The sequence below is a fragment of the Lycorma delicatula genome, chromosome 8 (genome assembly GCF_047948215.1).
Source record: "Lycorma delicatula isolate Av1 chromosome 8, ASM4794821v1, whole genome shotgun sequence".
Classification (NCBI taxonomy): domain Eukaryota; kingdom Metazoa; phylum Arthropoda; class Insecta; order Hemiptera; family Fulgoridae; genus Lycorma; species Lycorma delicatula.
The window spans coordinates 60,524,213-60,543,741 of NC_134462.1; the positions used below are offsets into that span (position 1 = coordinate 60,524,213).

Genomic DNA, 19,529 nt, shown 5'->3' on the forward strand with positions numbered 1-19,529 from the left:
TATCTGGCCATACAAATCCCGCTAATTACCTTCCGTCTAAGTCCAAAAGAATTAGAAAGAATTTAATTAATGATAAAATCAATCGCAATAATCAATCAATTTCATAAAAATATTTCCATTTAAGTTCTATAATACGTATGAGCGACGTTTTAACTAAAAATATAAACTAGTTATTAAATTAACGAATTATACTGAAATAGTATTTTTTTTTAAAAAAGAAAAGATTACGCTAAATTTTTATAAAATAAAATACCTTTTTTATATATTTATACTTTGGTTGAGCTCTTAACGATCAAAAACATTTGTCTTTTAGTGTTTAACAACCGCAAAATTTTAAGCAACTGATATGAGAAACAAGTCACATAAAAATCAAAAATGGAATAACATTACTCAAGAACGACAAGCATCCTGAATTAGGTAGATTTCATAAGAAAGCTACCTATTGTAATGGGTACCATTATTCGACTTCCGGAAAATTTCGACATATCTTCGGTTTCACATCTTCCAGATCCCAAAACCACCGGCAGTTCAAAAGTTATATACAAAGTTATATATAAAAGAAAGTGATATATATATATATATATATATACACATCACTTTCTTGTAGACACGATAACTACCGTAATTTTGCGCTAATCACTTTCGAATTGATACATAAAATATAACGACCCAAAATCTCAGTCGAGTTTGTTAATGGACAAAATTGCACCATGGGTGTGAAAATGGGGGGACTTTTTCGAAAAAAACAAAATATCGTTATAACTTTCTTATTAAGTAAAATATCTAACTCGTTTAAAGTTTCTACTATTTTTTTGGATAAAGGCTTAAAACTTATCTAAATAAAGGTTTTTGATATCACCAACCACTGGCCCAGGGGATGGAAAAAATGAGATTTCGAAGACAAAAAAAATTCATATCTTTCTTAATAGGCACGGTATCAAATCGGTTTAAGTGGTCGTTAGTCCTTTAAACATTACCTAAAACTTTTGTTTGAAACAATTTTTGATATGACCAGCCATTGTCGTATTGAGTAAATTTGAAGTTTTTCTTAACTTTAAGATGGAAATCTTTTTATCCCCTACTTAGCACCGGTGAAATCTACCTCCGCCTTCCGGCGAGTTTAAAGGGATTTGTTTTTTTACTCTCTAGTATGTTAGTCATACTAAATAAAGTAAGAACCAAACTGCTTTTCCGTTTAGTTGTTTTTTCAATGATCCAAATTAATATTGCATATCAACGTACCAGTTGTTATTGTCTTTTTTTTTATTGTTATTATATTGAAATTTTGTAACACATGCAAAGAATTGCGGAATTGTATAAAGGTTGAGAATAAGAAAATGTATGTAAAACGTTTAATTTAATTGCAGCTCTTAATTTAAAATAATATTTGAATAGATTTATTTCAAAATAATGAAATCTTTAAGGATACGACAGAAGCGTTATTATCATTCAGAATATAAATAACTTTTATCTATTCCATCCAGAAAAAAACAAAAATGTTTTTCTTCCTTTAATATTACCCAGGAAGAGCTTCCTGGATTCTTATACGGGATAGCTGAGTTACATATTGATAGATTAAAAATATGTTTGAAAATATTATAATATTTTTTTGAAAAATAATAATTTTGAAAGCCATAAATGAGAACTTTGCTTATATAAATGATATTTTATCACAAACTGATATCTCTAGAAACAAATTTAATCGTCCGGTATAGAGAAAAATATAAAATTACTGGTTATATTAAATAATTGAATAAGGAAAAAGTTTTTAGCATGCAATTGTCTGTTAATCGTTATCTCAAATACTGGAATTATATCAGTGTTAATAAAATCATTATTAACTAAAAAATTTGAGAAAAAAAAATCTTGAAATGAGATATTAAATTAATTAGGCAGTTTTAATACGCATTCCATCACGTGGGAAAAATTACTAATCGACTTTAAAAACCATTAGGTTGAATTTTAGAAATGAAATAATCAAAATCATGTTTTATTTTATAAAAATTTGACCCAATCCAAAGATTATTTTTGTTAAACGATTTTTGAATTTTTTTTCCGTTTCATTTATCTTAGCAAAGTAATACCAAGAGATAAATTTAATTTGTTGAAGTAAATAATATTTAGATCCATTTTGCAAGTGTATGTAAAATTATTATTTTTGAATGAGCAGAGCAATATTTTTCCATGAATTTTCAAACTTATATCTCATCAGTATTTTTGTTTTTTAATGATTATCTAGTATCAATAAACAGTATTATTTAGAAATATTACTTTCTTGATGTAACGTTATTCTTTACCATTTTTTTCTTATCTTAGAAAAATAATAAGGTAGTATTTATTTAAAATAGTAAAGTAGTACATATTTAATCGTAAGACAATTTTAAAACTAAAAACTTTTATTGAATATTGTACATTAATATAACGTAAGTACTACACTTTGAATAACAGAAGAATCGTTGTCGCTCATCGATATCGTGTTTATTGTACAAAGCATTCCATACGTTTCCACACAAGAAAAAAGAAAAATTTTTCATGAAAACCATTTTTATGTTTATGTATATATTATTATTACTGTTATTATTATTATTATTATTATTTATTTATTTTTATGTATCCTATGTATGAAAATTATGGGACACTCTTTATAGTAAAAAGACCAAATTTATTATACACAATAAGTTTTTGAGTTATCTCTTCTATTCCTAAGTTGTTGCGCGTACTAACAGGAAAGAGTTAACGTACTGTTTCATTCTGGCCGGACAGTATAAATATATAAAAATACATAAATATTAAAGTTAATTTAAAAATATAACTCAATATTATGCATAGTATTGAAATGTAATCAGTTTAAAGTTGTTCATTTGCTAAAAGCAAATAAATTAAACTTTTAAAATTAATAAGAAAATCTGTGATCACATAATAATATATGTAATTTAAGAATGACGAAATATGACCTCAAAATCTTGTTTGAATGACTAAACCAATTTAAAAATTAATTTCAATATAATTGAATAAATTTTAAGAAATTTGAAGAGGAAGTATTAAAATAAAAGTAAAATTATTATGGTAGATTGTATATATATATATTTTTTTTTTTTTACTGTCTAAACTTTATTAGTGTCAATTAATGCTGCTTTATTAATTGTTGCATAGAATTAATATTATATATATATATATATTGAATTATATAATATATTGTTTCACTACAAGAGGGAGTTGTAAATCAGTTGCATCAATTTCTTGTTTTACATAAACTATCCGTAATTTTTCTTATGGCTGTGATGCACGTAAAGTACCTAAGATCAAAGTGGCACTAGTCGATCTCTTTCTCTGAAAGTAAAGATGCACATTCTTGTTGTATTATACATCCATTTTTTTTTGCAAAAATTGGATGTATAATACAACAATAAACCATGTAACTAACAATAAAAAACACTGGTAAAGAAATAAATCAACGGAAAGCAATCATGTCTCAATTTCCCTAATAAGCCTGTGATGAGATACTTGTTAATTTTGACAACGTCGAGTAAATAACTTGTGATTTAGGTCAGCTCTTCTTCAATAGTTACGGTTATAGTAATGACACATAACCGACTTATAATTCAATCATAAAATATTAATTTTTGTTAATATTCTTCTCTCTTTGAAAGAAAATCATAGCTTTCGTATTCTTTCATTTATTATGATAACTAAAGAAAACAATTTTGTTTATTATCACGGAAACGAAGTATTACATCAGAATTCTAACATATCTATCCATATGACATAAGTATTTTATCATATAGACTTCTTACAAAGTTGAATTGTCGTCAAATCTAAACGATATCGTCTTATTATAAGGTTGAATATTGATGTTATATAAATATTTGCAAATATATAATAGATGGTAATAAATAAATATTAATTTTGAATATTTTAAATTTAGGACAATAGAAAAATTAATATATCAATGGAATAATAAAATTATAAAAAATATTTTAAATATAATAAAATGAGTAGTAAAGAATATTATTAGAAATATAGATAGTAACTACAGATCCTTTAAACCACGAAAATAATTTTTTTGTGGAAAGAGAATGTTTAAAAGAAATTTCAATTTCGGTTAAATATTAGCATATATCTTGAATTTGATATACGATTAAGATTACAATAAATATACAATTATACATATACATAATGGGTATAAATAATTAAATAACTAAAAAAAGGCTTTCATTTTCAACATTTTTTTATTCTTATTATACTTCATACCTAAATGATTTTAAATTTAGATAATAGATTTATTTTTTCTGGTGACTGATATGAAATATTATTTATTCTGTTTTACTGAATTTTTTTTTATGTATGTTTTTTAATTCTATTTATAAAATTAGAATAATATATTAATAATATGTGTTTTATATTTTTATTAACGTATTTCTTTAAAGAATTTTTAGCATTGTAACTTCATCAGGATTTTATAACACGACAAAAAAAAGGAGAAAAAAGGACAGGTAATATTTTAAAGATAATTTCTTAATTAAAGAAAAAGAAAATCTAAGATTGACCAGAGAGAAAAATAATTTTAAAAAAATCACGAAAGCGACCAGACTTCACGATTTAATTACAAAACATAAATAAATATAACGGAAGAAGGGTCGCTCAATATGTTACTCACTGTTAGACGATGTTATATAAAATCGTCAATTTGGTTAATATTATCATTGATATACTCACTAACATGTAACAAAATTAAAAAAAAAAAACCTAATTTTGGCTTCATATACCTAATTTTTTGTATTATATTGCATTATTGTATATAAATAACCATGCGATTTGGCTAAGAAATAATAATATTTGATTCATTATTAATATATTCATTCGTATTCGATAACTACTACATGGTTTATAAAAACATAAATCGTTTATATGAAAACAGGCTTACAATGAATGGTAGACTTTCTTTATGAATGATTCTATAATATTTTGGTATGACTTATGCATGAGCATGAAATGATTGCATAAGGTTGCATGTTAGATATTTTAACTGCATTATTCTCTTTTTATCGATTGTCGATGAATTATGTATATATTTCATAAGAATATATATAATATATAAATATATATATATGTATATGTCATAACTAATAACATGTCAACACTTCTAATATAGCTTACATTTTTTTTAAACTATTATAAAATAAAAATATTTATCTTCTTACTTTTTTAACTTCGATATTAATTTATATTTTAAGAGTCCAAAATGTTTTTTTTATTTGTAACATAATTTTCATAGTACTAACTGAACTCCGTCAAAGAGACATTGACAGTTAAAAATCTTAGTGTTTTTGAATGAAAAAACATCGTAAAATGAGAAACATGAGTAAAATGTAGTTCCATATATGGCCACTAGAGAAAAGATAATAATACTAAGTGGAATTATTATAAGTAATATATTCGAAAGTCATTGTTAATTTATTGATTGGTTCACTTTAATAATAAGAAAATGAAAAAATGAAATAGTTTAAAAGAAAGATTATGATCGATTACACATATAAAGTCAATCAAAATATAAAACAAGATACGAAGATCGATTTTGTTGAAACGACTCTGGAAATGGAGGAGGAATCCCATTATAAATTAAATTTTAAACATATTATAACTGAATATGATTATTAATGAAAAAATAATCATTTAGAAAGCTAAATGATATTAAAAGATAACACACATGTCACTTTAAATTAGAAATTATAGTTGAAATATACCATTTAACAATCAGTATTATTTTATACTTATAATATAATTAGTAAATAATTGTATTTTCTTTAATATCATCACTAATCAATTTTTTTACAGGTTTTATATTTAAATAATGTTTTGTTTTTTCTTTTTGGTTTATTTACATGTGTGCAGTAAGTATAAATATTATATAGTAATACAAACAATTCATACTGTTACTTTAATATATGACAAAAAATGTAAATAAATACAAACCTTTTTTTTTATAATTAAATAAAACACATCAAATTTAAAGTGAATAAAATTTCATCAAATTTAAAGTGAATAAAATTTATTCTTAAATGATGTTATAGCTGTGAAACATTTCATATTTATGTTTTCAAAAATATACGTTTATTGTATTTATTTACAGTTTTATTATAAGATAAAAAAACTTAATTTTATAAATTTAAGTCTTATTTTTATTAAGAAAAATCACAAAAATAATACGGCTGAAATCGTTGATATTAGGAAATATTTATCTTTTTACATTATGAATTAAAAGAAATTTGAAAAAAATTAAAGAAATATTAATACTTTGATGTACTTCAAGGAAGAGTAACAACTTAATTATTTCTAAAATCGTTTGATTATTTAAATTTCAAATTGAACGCTTTTGTATACTGTAAAAAAACAGTAATTTTTTTTTATCCGAGTTCGAATCCCAATCGGACTAGACATATTTCACACGTTACAAAAATGTATATCATCAGCAGCTGTAATCGGGCGATTAGCTTGTAGATGCTAATCAAACGAAAAAAGATAGATATTGCACTGTCATTTACAAAAAAATTAAAATAAAATGTATAATTTTATAAAATAGTTTTATAAAATAATGTATGTATTGCTGAAATTTGGATAATAAAATTTCAGTTTGTGTAATATATTATAATAGAAAACTAATACAAATATATTTAAGTATATGATTTATGTACTTATGTAATGAGTAGGAAGTTCTTAAACAACATTACGCTTATCTGATGACGATTAAAGGTATATAATAATAATGCAGAGAAAAATAGATGTAATCAAATCGTTTAAAAAACAGATCGTTTTTTTCAGATCTTCAATTAAATATTATTTCTTATAAATCTGAAATTACATAATATATGTGTATGTAACGGTAGAAACAACAAATACTATAATATATAATGAAATTATACATCATATATTTCATTTTGAAATGTGTTGAGTTGATAATCATCGCATTACTGCGATGAAGTATTTTATGAAATAAACACAAACGAGTTTAGATGAGTTAAAACTACTCAGGAAATGTGATTATATATCGTTCTGAACATTATCTTTACAATCAGCAGAAAAATGATCAATCGAAATTATGGTGGTCTAAAAAAACAGATTACTATTTACAGAATTCAAATAGTAGGAATCTTTGTTTAAAAAAAGGGAGTTACAAACATTATACAAAAATTACATTTTGGCTCTTTAAAATATAATATGTACATTTTAATACGTGTATACTGATCGTTATTTTCTGTCATAGGATTTCACATTGGATTTCTACTTCCGTCAGTTTTGGACGGATCCACGACTGGCCTTCAGAAAACGACCAGGAGTTGAAACCCTGTCAGTAGGGTCAGAGTTCATCAAGAACATCTGGGTTCCTGACACATTTTTTGTAAATGAAAAACAGTCGTATTTTCACATCGCGACCACAAGTAATGAATTTATTAGAATTCACCACTCCGGTAGCATCACCAGGAGTATACGGTACGTAATATTTTTAAATAAATAAAAATTAATTCATGGATTTAGTGTAATTTATTTTATTACATAAAATTATTCAAAAAAGTAATATTTAAACGGTTCGTAAATAAGTTATATTTGAAGTCAGACAAGAAAATATACGATAGGAGGAACATGCTAGTTGTAGGAAAAGGCGTTCGCGTCGTTATCTACGATAACTCATCCTGATAACCAATAGATTTATAAAAAGTAGGTTTTTTTTTGGAATTCGATCACATCACGACCACAAGTAATGAATTTATTAGAATTCACCACTCCGGTAGCATAACCGGAGTATACGGTACGTAATATAATCTTTTTTTTTTTTGACCTTCGGATTTACCGTTAGGCATTCTTCAGAGGATGAGATGAATGATTTGTAGCGTGTGTGAAAATGCCATGCCTGACCGGGATTCGAACCCGGGACCTCCGGATAAAAGGCCGAGACGCTACCACTCGCGCCACGGAGACCGGCGCACGTAATATTATCTAACCAAATTTAGGCTCACTAAACCTCGTTTGCTAGTAACGGTTAGCGAGCGAAGCGACCATAAATTAAGCTTGGTTAGATATTTAAAACCCACCGAGTTGGTCAAGTGGTGAACGCGTCTTCGCAAAATCTGATTTCAAAATCGAGAGTTCAAACGTTCAAATCCTAGTAAAGGCAGTTACTTTTATACGGATTTGAATACTAGATCCTGGAAACCGGTGTTCTTTGACGGCTGGGTTTCAGTCAACCACACGTCTCAGAAATGCTCGACCTGAGACTGTACAAAATTACACTTCACTTACTCATACATATCATCCTCATTCAACCTTTGAAGTAATATCTGACGGTGATTCCCGGAGGCTAAACAGGAAAAAGAAAAAGATAATTTTACAATTTATATCTATAATTATAAGCATAATGCTTATATTGGATTTCTCTCAGGTACATTTATAAGACCCATGCTTGAATAAATTCGGAAAATAGAAATAAAAAATAGGTTAGCAAGCCTAACTAACAGTCGACCTCAGACTGTGCCAGATTACACTTCATTTACACTCATATATATTACCGTCATTCATCTTCTGAAGTAATGCCTTGGTGGTTCCAGAGGCTAAACAGGAAAAATAGAGATTAGAAAGCGTAGGTAAAGTTTGGTTAGATTATATTTATAATTTCTCTCCAAATAATTCAAAATACCCATTGATTTTGAAGAAAAAATTGACAAAAAGTGGCTGTCAGATTTCGAAATAGAACTAAAAGTACGGTCAAATTGAAATGTAAAAACAAGTTCTATTTAGAATTACAATTTTTCTATATAGCCTAAATATAATTAAGATTATGTAAATAAGACGTAAAAGCCAATAATGTGCTTGCTGCTACTAAAATACATCTCCTAATTTCTTTTTTTTTTTCAAATTAAACTTCCATTTTTAGTATTCAGAAAAATGAAGTTTTATCTGGCAATTCTTTTCAGCTTTCCATACCTAATTTTTCTCCTAATGAGGTTGAAAATTCCATACTTTCATGTAATTCAAAAAGATCATTTCATTTCATTTAATACGAATAAAAAGTGTACATAAATAAACATTCATTGTTAAGCCATAAAAGAAAATAATTCTTATATTTTATTCAATTTATTGCATTACTATAAACATTTTTTTTTTTTTCATTTTTATCATGAATATCACTCATTTAACTCGATTCAAGTAGACGCAATTTTAAAATACAATTTCTAAAAGGTAAATAACAAACATACGTACATACGACGAAGTATTAAATTACGAACGAAATACAGCGAGAAAATTTTTACAAATTTAATCTTCTTGCTATATAATACACTACGGGGATGCTTACTTCCAATCATCCCTATTTCCTTGAAAATAAGATACGCAAGTGAATAAAATCCAGTCGTGAGTGCGTTCATTCTTACAGATATACGAACTCACCAACTTCTTGCATTAAACTCAAAGCATACCGACAGTTTTTTTAGTTCTAACTCTTACATTCTAGCAGTTACCGTTAAAAAATATTACATATAAAGCACAATATCATATTTTATTAAGATATATTAACAGATAAAAAACAAGTAAAGTCAATATATAAATTAAAAACCTTCTGAAACAGATACGCCAAAAAGTACCAAAATAAAAATACTACTTAATCCCGCACACAACATCTACGGGTGAATTAACTTTAAAAATAAATGTAGTTAAATCAGGTTTGTAAAAAAAAACTCATGTGGATACATTTTTTTTAAAATGATAAGTATATAAAATTTTATTTCATTAATAATTTCGGATTTTTCTTTTTTTTTGGTAATAATGAATTATTATTTAATGTAATTTTTTTTACAATCACAGGTTAATAATTATAAATAAATCAATATATTTAAATTTAAAAAAAAAGTTAAAAAAAGAAAAGGAAAAGAAGTCGGATTCAGACCAATGTGCCTTTCTCTTGTAAGATCCTAATATTTCATTAATTAAAATTTTATTTAACTCTGGAACCAATGAAAGTAAGTACCACTTATGATATATCGCTGATATAACTCTCAATGAGGGTTTATTACTGCAGTTAAGAAAATTAAAAAAATCGTTCAAAAAATTTTTTTTTTAACAGTTTTGGTCCAGTCGATTGCAATCAAAAGGGAACGTGCACAACAATATTACAACAGTCCTAAATCCAAAATTTCAAAATCCTACGGCTAATCGTTTTTTAATTATGCGAGATTCATACGTACGCACAGACGTCACGCCGAAACTAGTCAAAATTGATTCAGGGATGGTCAAAATGGATATTTTCGTTGAAAACTGAAAATCGAAATTTTCTGCGATCACGAAGTAAAAAATAGTCGTTTATATTCAACTTCAACCGGATCATACATATACTTCAAATGAGTTACGTCCTTGAAAAGTTTTTATACAATTTTTTAACTTTCCCAAAATTTAAACTAAGAAATTTTACTTGTAAAATCTAATTAATATTTCAGTCTATATCTTTAAATTCCAGTCAGTACAGCTACATAAGTTGAGTTTTTGGATTAAAATTTAAATTCTCACACTCGAATTTACAAATTCATGATGACAGGAATGTTTTAAATTTAAATAAAATAGTAATTAATAGAAAAATATTTCTTAAAAGTGTAATGGAGATCAAATTTGGTTATTATTTTGAAAAATAAAATAAGGTTTTTAACCTTAATTCTAACAAGAAAATGATAGAGCCCAGTTCTCCTATACCACTGCCCTCTGGCGGAAACCGTCCGGTTTATTTTTTATATACGAAGCTGAGCCAAAATTGAACCGACTGCCAGTTCCATTATAAATGGATAAGGCATTCAGCAGTGATCCCTTGAAAGACGAATAGCTTTTCATTCTTATAAATGCTGTAGACGGTAATTTGTTTTTATGACATATATAAGGTAGTAGTGACAAAAGCAAAACCCATTAATAAAAATTTGTGGAGCAACCCCTAAAGCAGAATTTTTTATCGCTTGCTTGTTGAACATCTGAGTTGTAGTTTATAAACACTTGGGTAGTTAAGGATAGTAAACATGTTGATGTTAGAACAGAATGAAATGATAAATAGCAATAACTAGTCAGTTAATGGTTAAAATCAAACGGGGGTGTTTTATACTCTTAAATAAAATTTTAAATTTTTGTCTAAAATTTGAAAACAAATATCAAAAACAAATTTCAAAATTCTATTAACCTATCACCTATCACCTATCACATAACAATTACACTTGTAAATTTGATAAAGTAACAAAAAAATATACAAATTTTAAACTAAAATAATAAATTGCTACATTCAAAAAGGGTTGTAGATAATTAAAACAAACTTGTGTAGCAGTTCAGACAAGTCCGTCAAAAAAAAAAATTGAAATAAGTTTCAGAAAGCACTTTTTTTAATAATACTACCGTTTAATTTTTCTGCGAGAACAAAAAAAAGAAAATAGTTTTATTATTTCTCTTCAGAACTTATTACATTAAAAATAAATTAAACATGGATAACGGAAGAGGTTTTATTATTGTCAGTTAATAGCACTGACTAACATTTTCCATGCAGGGAAATTAATTCTGGAAAAAGAGTAAGCAGTTTGCCAATAGGTCTGGTTTTTAGGCTATGAGTAGAAACTGAACAGATTTTCTGATTACACTGGCAGTTTTTAGTTCCATATCGATTTGAGAATAACGTGAAAATTTTCATAGTGATAACCGATTATTGTTTGGACTCGTCGGGACATCGATCATTATTTTCAAGCCTGGGAGAACTCTCTCCTAATCGTTTCGTGATCTGACCTAACTTTGTGGACCTGGCCTCTGCCTTGGGCTTCTTACAAGCCAGATCTGGGTGTTAATGCCGTGTAACTGACAATCCATTCGGAAGTCAGGTATTCCAGCAGACCTAAACCCCGCAAGGAGTTGTGCCAACGAGCTGTATTTAGTTGCCTCGGCGTCAAAATAGTAGAAGAAGAAATTTAACGCGTCCGTCTCAGGCGGACATATGAGTGCAAGCTGGACTTACAGTACTTGGGAATGTAAATAGGTAAACCGCTCTAAATCTTGTTCGGAGATCTACGGCAAGATTAGGTTAATACGCTACTGAAAATAAGAATATTTTTAGTCAAAGGTAGATTGATTATGGGCAAGTTACTATCAGGATAAATCCGCTGGTACGGAACATAATTCAGCTCCAATAGGTCTATGTAGATAACCCACCGGATTGGTCTAGTGGTGAACGCGTCTTCCCAAATCAGCTGATTTGGAAGTTGAGAGTTCCAGAGTTCAAGTCCTAGTAAAGTCAGTTATTTTTACATGGATTTGAATACTAGATCGTGGATACCGGTGTTCTTTGGTGGTTAGGTTTCAATTAAACACACAACTCAGGAATGGTCGAACTGAGACTTTACAATACTACACTTCATTTACACTCGTACATATCACCCTCATATGATATGAGGTTCTTTGTTGGTAGGTCGAACTGACATTGTACAAGACTGCACTTCATTTACACTCATACATATCATTCTCATTCATTCTCTGAAGTAATAGTTGAACGGTAGTTCCCGGAGGCTAAACAGGAAAAAAGAAAGGTCTATGTACATATTCATTTGTCTTTCTTATGCCGTACAATTACTAACACGGAGAGCCCCAATGATGTACAAAACGATATTAAGTGCAAAACACATAAAGTTCTTGCATGAAAATAACAATTTTTCATTTTTATTTTAAAATAGAAAAAAGACAAAGAAATTTTAATATAAATTTAATTTGGTGGGCCAATAGTGGAAAACTTAAAATGCCTTTTATATCATTTCTCTAACCAGCAACAACAATAATAACAATATTAATAATATGGATATCAACCACAATAGAATAGTTTTATTTCCTTCTTATCGTTCTTATAACTTTAAAAGAAAATTAAAACACCCTCTTTCTAATTTTGTAATTTTGTAAATTGTTGCTTTTTTAAAACAAAATAACAATAAAGTGTTAGTTTATTTGTGTAATTATATATGTTATTTATATCACTGAAAAAAAAAAAAAAACAGAAAAACGTAAATAGGTTTTTAAAAAGAAAGCCAGTTTTTTAGTTAAGAAAGGTGACAATTGAAATTTGATCATTGTTATCATGCCTATAGTCTCATAAAACAACAAAAAAGCAGTAACAAAGAAAAGTAAACTATCGATTGGAACAGTATCTATAGCCGTTGTTAAAGTGTCAGTTTTATTACTTAGGCTACTCTTTTTCTTCTCGGAAGTTATTTTTACATTTTTATACAGTCTAGTATATACTATCTGATTTTAAAGTGTTTGTAAAGAAAGGTATATCACGTAAAATATCACCAATAAGGGTAATTTTAGTGTTAATTTTATTTATTTATTCTTTTTTTTAATATATCTTACAATATATGCATGGTTTATTTTAATAAAAAAGAAAATATTTATTAAAGTTCACAAATCTGAAATCTAGTGCGCTCTGCCTAAATATAATCATCCTTTTTAAAATGTACATAAATTTTTAAAAGTTACTCTTTTAAAAAACTTTTTTGTTTTAATTTACTTCGGTGTTACTGTTTGAATATGTTTTTTTATTTTTTTTAATTAATAAATAACACTTCCTAAATCACAACTGATGCTTTATTTACGATCAGTTTCATTTACTTGTACATCGAAACCATAAGTACGTAAATTGTATAACAAAATAATAACGTGAAAGAGAATTATCCAGTTTAACTCCTCGAAAGAATACAAACAAGTAAACTTTCACTTGCACTACGTATACTAATCCGTTACATGTATGAAAAGCAATACGCCGCGTAGAGATTGAAATAATAGAATAATGAATAAATGGAATAACGAAACTAAACAAAATATAATTAGTAATTTTTATAGAGGGATGTAACGAAGAAGAGTTACACATGAGGAAGAACTTTCATCACGCATCACTTTCCAGATACAACAAATTAAAAAAAAAATAACATAATTGGTAATCTTCAACAAAAATAAGGTAATGAAATTACCCCCTCAATCAAATAAGGAGAGAGTTATCTCAGTTCCAGGTAACGTTTCCCAGATCTAACACATGGAGCCTTTTCAGCCGTCTAATACGTTCACAGCTAGATGGTTTACATGAACGTTTAGCTTAAATATGTATGTCGAGCTTAGCCGCTAAATTATGGCGCTTCCGTTATATACCAGGGAAATTTTTTATGGAACTGCTGGATGATTTCGATGTTACTGCTGCATGCTGTATCCCAAAGTTTAATTAATGAAGCTTATGAATTATGAATTATAGCTTATGAAGCAATGAATTATGAAGCTTATTGCTTCATAAAAACCCTTGTCTCTACGAGTATATCTGTTACACTGAAGACGCGACAATTCATATATTAGACAAATCTATTCTCCACGTAACAAACTTTGAACTGAGCTTTGAAAAAAAAAGCGTTAATTCGTTAACCTTGTTAATTTTCATAAACTGAATCATATTTATTTTTTTGCAATTTTTCGTTAAAATGTAGAATGCATCTGGTGTTCTGCGTGGCAGCAGGTCAATTTTGACACCGCTGACTTCACCCATTTCTGACCCAAGCCTTCTCCTTCATTCCCTAATAAATGAATACTTCTTCTTCCTCACTTCTTATTTCCTTCTACTGACCCTTCCAAAGTTGTCAAGATTCCACATCCTCTAACCATATATCCTAACCCGGTTTCCTTTTATTTTATGTACTTACCGCACAAGTTCTCTTTCTTATTTATTCTTGATTATTACTTCTTTATTCCTTACTTTATCCGTTCATCATACTTTCTCTTTCCGTCTCCATACCCACTTCTCAAAAACCTCAATCAAAAGAGGGAGAGGAATTCCCTCTTCCTCATCGTTCATGTTTCAATTCCATACAGTAAGACACTACATACATTTGGCTAACCTAAGGTTAAGTACATAATAATAATAATAATAATAATAAATACATTAAAGTTATTAGAATATGAGTCTTAACATACCATTAACTCAAGTGCAGATTTTTACAATACAGTAATTCGCTCTTCTGACTTAAGACTTTCTTTGCCATCGCTATTCTTCCTTTTATTCCATTGCCTTCTTCGTCCTCTACCACAGTAGTTTTCAAATATCTGTAATTTTAAGCTTTTTTCTTCCTTCACTTGTTCTTGTCACTAAAATGTACTGTACAGTATATACATTACATTATTACTGTACAGTACACATTGTATAGTATAGGTATAAGTATATACCTATACTGTACTATAACAGTATACTATAATAGTTTTTAAAAAGTGTATGAGATAAAAATGGACAAAATTTTAATAATTAAGAAAAACGTCTAATGAGTTTTATTTTAATTAAATAAAATAATCATCGATATATAAAAATAAGTAGAACACGAGAGTATTTAAATAATTGTTCTGAAACAAGAACACAAAAGATTAAGAAGGAAAAAATATGGAAAAGTAGTTTGTGTCTTTATTTTTTATTTAAGTTTTATTTTTTGAATCAACGAAAAGGATTTTAAAATGTTATTTGTTAAGATAAGAAAGTTTCTATTTTAGGCAGATTGTCACAACTTGAAAATGAGTTTGTTGAGGTATACCTACACGTAAATGTTAACAATGTTAAATCATATATAAAACCTGTATATTTGAAAATTACATTAGAGAAATTATGATTTTTGACCAAAGAAATTTGTACAACGTAAAATGAAAGATCTTTATTACATAAATATTTATAAAAGATTACTATTGAATAAAATTTATGCAGTATGAAACAAGTGTTCAAATCCCAATTTACTTCGATATTAAACCTTCTGTTAGAAAAACATGATTTATTCTACAGGAAATTTTCTAGTATATCTCTTATTTTTACTATTTTTAATAGACTTATGCTAGATTTTTCATAAAGCAAAAAAAAAAACATATGATAAGAACAGACCTTTATGTAAGATGAAAAATACGTTTTATGATGTAACAGTGGTTCCTTCGTAATAATTTAAAAATACTGAAAAAATAAAAAAATTTAGAGCGTTTATAAAGTTTTATGCCTGAAGAAAAATTTTAAAAACCCTTTTATGGTTATATATTTAGTAATAGAAAGGAATTACAGAATTGAACAATTTATTCGAATTTGATTTATTTCGTTACGATGGTTTTTAAATATTTGCCTTCAATTAGTTTCTGTAGCTCCCCGCAGCAATTATTAATCTACAGCTTTAAAATTTTTATTAAGCTTGAATTTTTTCAATAAATAACATTTTACAGGATTTTTATTCACAGAAAGCTTTCCTCCATCCTCCATCGTAATATTTTAGAAAGATTAATTTTGGTAGATCGAACAAATATTCATCGTAACCAAAATATTCCAATATTTGTCTAAAAATATCAACGTATTTTCAGATTAGATATATTATCAAAAAATAAACATTTTTTTCTTCTTTTAATTAGGTTTAGAAATAAACCTTCTTTAATTAGGTATATTAAAAGGTTCATGTTTATTTTCTAGGATACTTATACGTTTCGTTACTTATATACGTTTGAGGATTTCAATAGCTTTAAACCTTCTCCGGGACAACGCGGCCCATTTTGCAAAAACCCGCGCGTAAATCGGTCCAATAAATTTTTAGTCTATAGGGGACACACATACGAAGATTGCCTTTTATATATATATATATATATATATATATATATAGAGAGAGAGAGAGAGAGAGAGAGAGAGAGAGAGAGAGAGAGAGATCTATATATTTATATATACAATTTTTTGAAATATCTCGAACCCAGCTCCACCTAACGGGTCCAGACTAATTCAGAAACCTTCACGGGCTCTCGCACAACTCACCAAAGTTTCATTCCAATCGGATGAATTGTACAGGAACGCATACGGGACAAACAAACATTCATTTTTACTTCCTAGTACGAAGTAAAGGAAATATTGTGACAGCGAAAAATGTCGGTTTTCAGAATTCAAAGGAAATATCCATTTTGACCATCCCTGAATCCATTTTTACTAGTTTCGGCGTGACGTCTGTACGTACGTATGTATCTTGCATAACTCAAAAACGATTAGTCTTATGATGTTGAAATTTTGGATTTAGGACTGTTGTAACATTTAATTGTGTATCTCCCCTATAATAATTTATATATTATTAGTAATTATTAACCTTTGATTGTTATTTATTGAAAAAAACAATAACAATGAAAAAAAAATGAAAAAATATCTGAAGTTATTAATGAAATAAAATTTTACGTACTCTTCATTGAAAAAATGTGTATATATAATTTAACAGACATGTAAGGAAGTCATGTGATGTCCACCACATGACTTCTATATTTAGTTAGATTATATATTTATTAGATTATATTTTTGTTCGATTTCATAAGAAAGCTACCTATTGTAATGGGTACCATGATTCGACTTACGGAAAATTTTGACATATCTTTGCGTTTCACATCCCCAGACCCCAAAACCATTTATATGTATATATATATATATATATATATATATATATATATATTTAAAAGAACATTACAGAACGTAGAACAGAACAGAACGGCATTTTCTTTAAAGTTAACGGCCAAAATCCACGGTGATGGAAATGGAGGAGCTTTTATCGAAAAAACAAAATATCCCTATAACTCTCTTATTAAATAAAATATCGAATTCGTTTAAAGTTCCTACTGTTCTATCGATAAGGGCCTAAAACCTATCTAAGTAAAGTTTTTTGATATCACCAATTATTGGCCAGGAGAGGGGTAAAATGGGAATTTGAAGACAAAAAATCATACCTCCCTTAATAGGCACAGTATCGAATTACTTTAAAGTGGTCGTTAGTCCTCCAAACATTACCTAAACCATTTATCTGAAACCATTTCTAATATGACCAACCGTTACGGCAAGGGATGATTGCTGAAACTGTAAGATACAGTTTGCCGTATGGTAAACATCTGTAACTCTTCATATGCAACCGTTTTTTTATTGAGTAAATTTGAAGTTTTTCTTAACTTTAATGAGGAAATAATTTTTATTCCGTACTTAGCACCGATAAAATCTACCTCCGCTTTCCGGCGTGCCGAAAGGAATTTATATATATATATATATATATATATATATATATATATATATATATATATATATATATATAGAGAGAGAGAGAGAGAGAGAGAGAGAGAGGCTCTCTTTTAATTCAGAAAATAATATGTTGTAACTACGTATATTTCTATCGCCTAAATTATAATTACCTTGTGTAATTTTATTAAACTTTGATCAGAACTGTTTTATGTATGAAAATTATTTCTGCTTAAAATTTATTTATTTTATATATTTATTTTTCAACGGGTAAAATTATGTAATCGAAAACAGAAAAACTAATTTGTAGAACTTTTTCAGTAATGATAGCGATGAAGTTACTGAAATAAGAGTTGTCAACGAGTAGAATTTTGAAAAGTTGTTCATTTTTAAATCTTGAAACTATGACGCAGAAAATAAGTTTAAGAAAGTAAAATATCAACTTTTTGTCCACTTTATTTAAATAAACATTGAATAAGATTAGATGGTACAAGATAAGAATAAATAAGGTGATGGGGAAAAATAAAATGAAAAGAGATGGAAAAAGAAGAATAGCAAAGAAAGAATGTCAAATGACCGAAGGTTTCCCAAAGGACTGAAGAAAGAATAATTGTAGAAGTGGTTTAAAGGAGTTTTATAGAAGGGGAAAATAAGATAGACAAAGAAGATAGTATAAACTCCGAGGGGCGATTCGACTGCAGGTGAGCCTGTGCATATTCATGGCGTGCGCACAGCGTCGCTGTCGTCCAATAAAACACGTTAAGTAATAATGCAGTACGATGGGTCTTCTCCCCGACCCTTATTCCTCTCTTCAACCCCTCGTCTGTTTATAATACCAATTATAACGTCTTCTCCGTGAACCAAAATTATACAGTATACAGGGCTACCTTACCTTATAACCTCACCTCACCTTACGCTGAAAACAAGAACTACACTCGCTCTTCTACACGTAAAACCATTTTCAACTTATATCATCAAAAAAGGTAAATAACTTTGTAAATTATCTGTAATTAAATTAAAACAATGCCTAGTCACATAAAAAAGTTATGAAGAAAAAATCTATACGGTTCAGAAAATTTCACCACGTAATACCAGCGAACGATCACAAAAAGACTATGAGGGAATTATTTTCAAGATGTAACTGTACACGGTAAAATCGACTCATTCAAATACAGCAGATGAAGTTCGTTATTCTGTTCAATCGGTGACACAATTTTTACTTTTCTTGCAGTTATTACAACGAAGGGAGGAGTATTTATTGCTATTGGTCAAAATAATTACTCAGCCGAGATTTTTATATTCAATGTTTTAAATCCTCAATTGTCAGAAAATACGAAAAAAAAAATATTTTAAAAAAGATTCATTTACTGATCAGTGTATGTATATTGGTGTATATGTTCTATTATAACTAAATACGTGTAAGAAACGTAGGATTAAAACGTCTACTGACACTCGC

General features: G+C 27.9%; 1 protein-coding gene across 1 annotated transcript in view; it reads left to right on the forward strand.

Annotated features, from left to right (window-relative positions):
* The window catches only part of Rdl (Resistant to dieldrin), a 497,648-nt gene that overhangs the window by 305,974 nt on the left and 172,145 nt on the right, over positions 1-19,529 (forward strand). Inside the window, exon 4 of the mRNA XM_075372468.1 lies at positions 7,262-7,488. Within this exon, the coding sequence (XP_075228583.1) occupies positions 7,262-7,488 (227 nt within the window). The remainder of the gene's footprint in view (positions 1-7,261; positions 7,489-19,529) is intronic.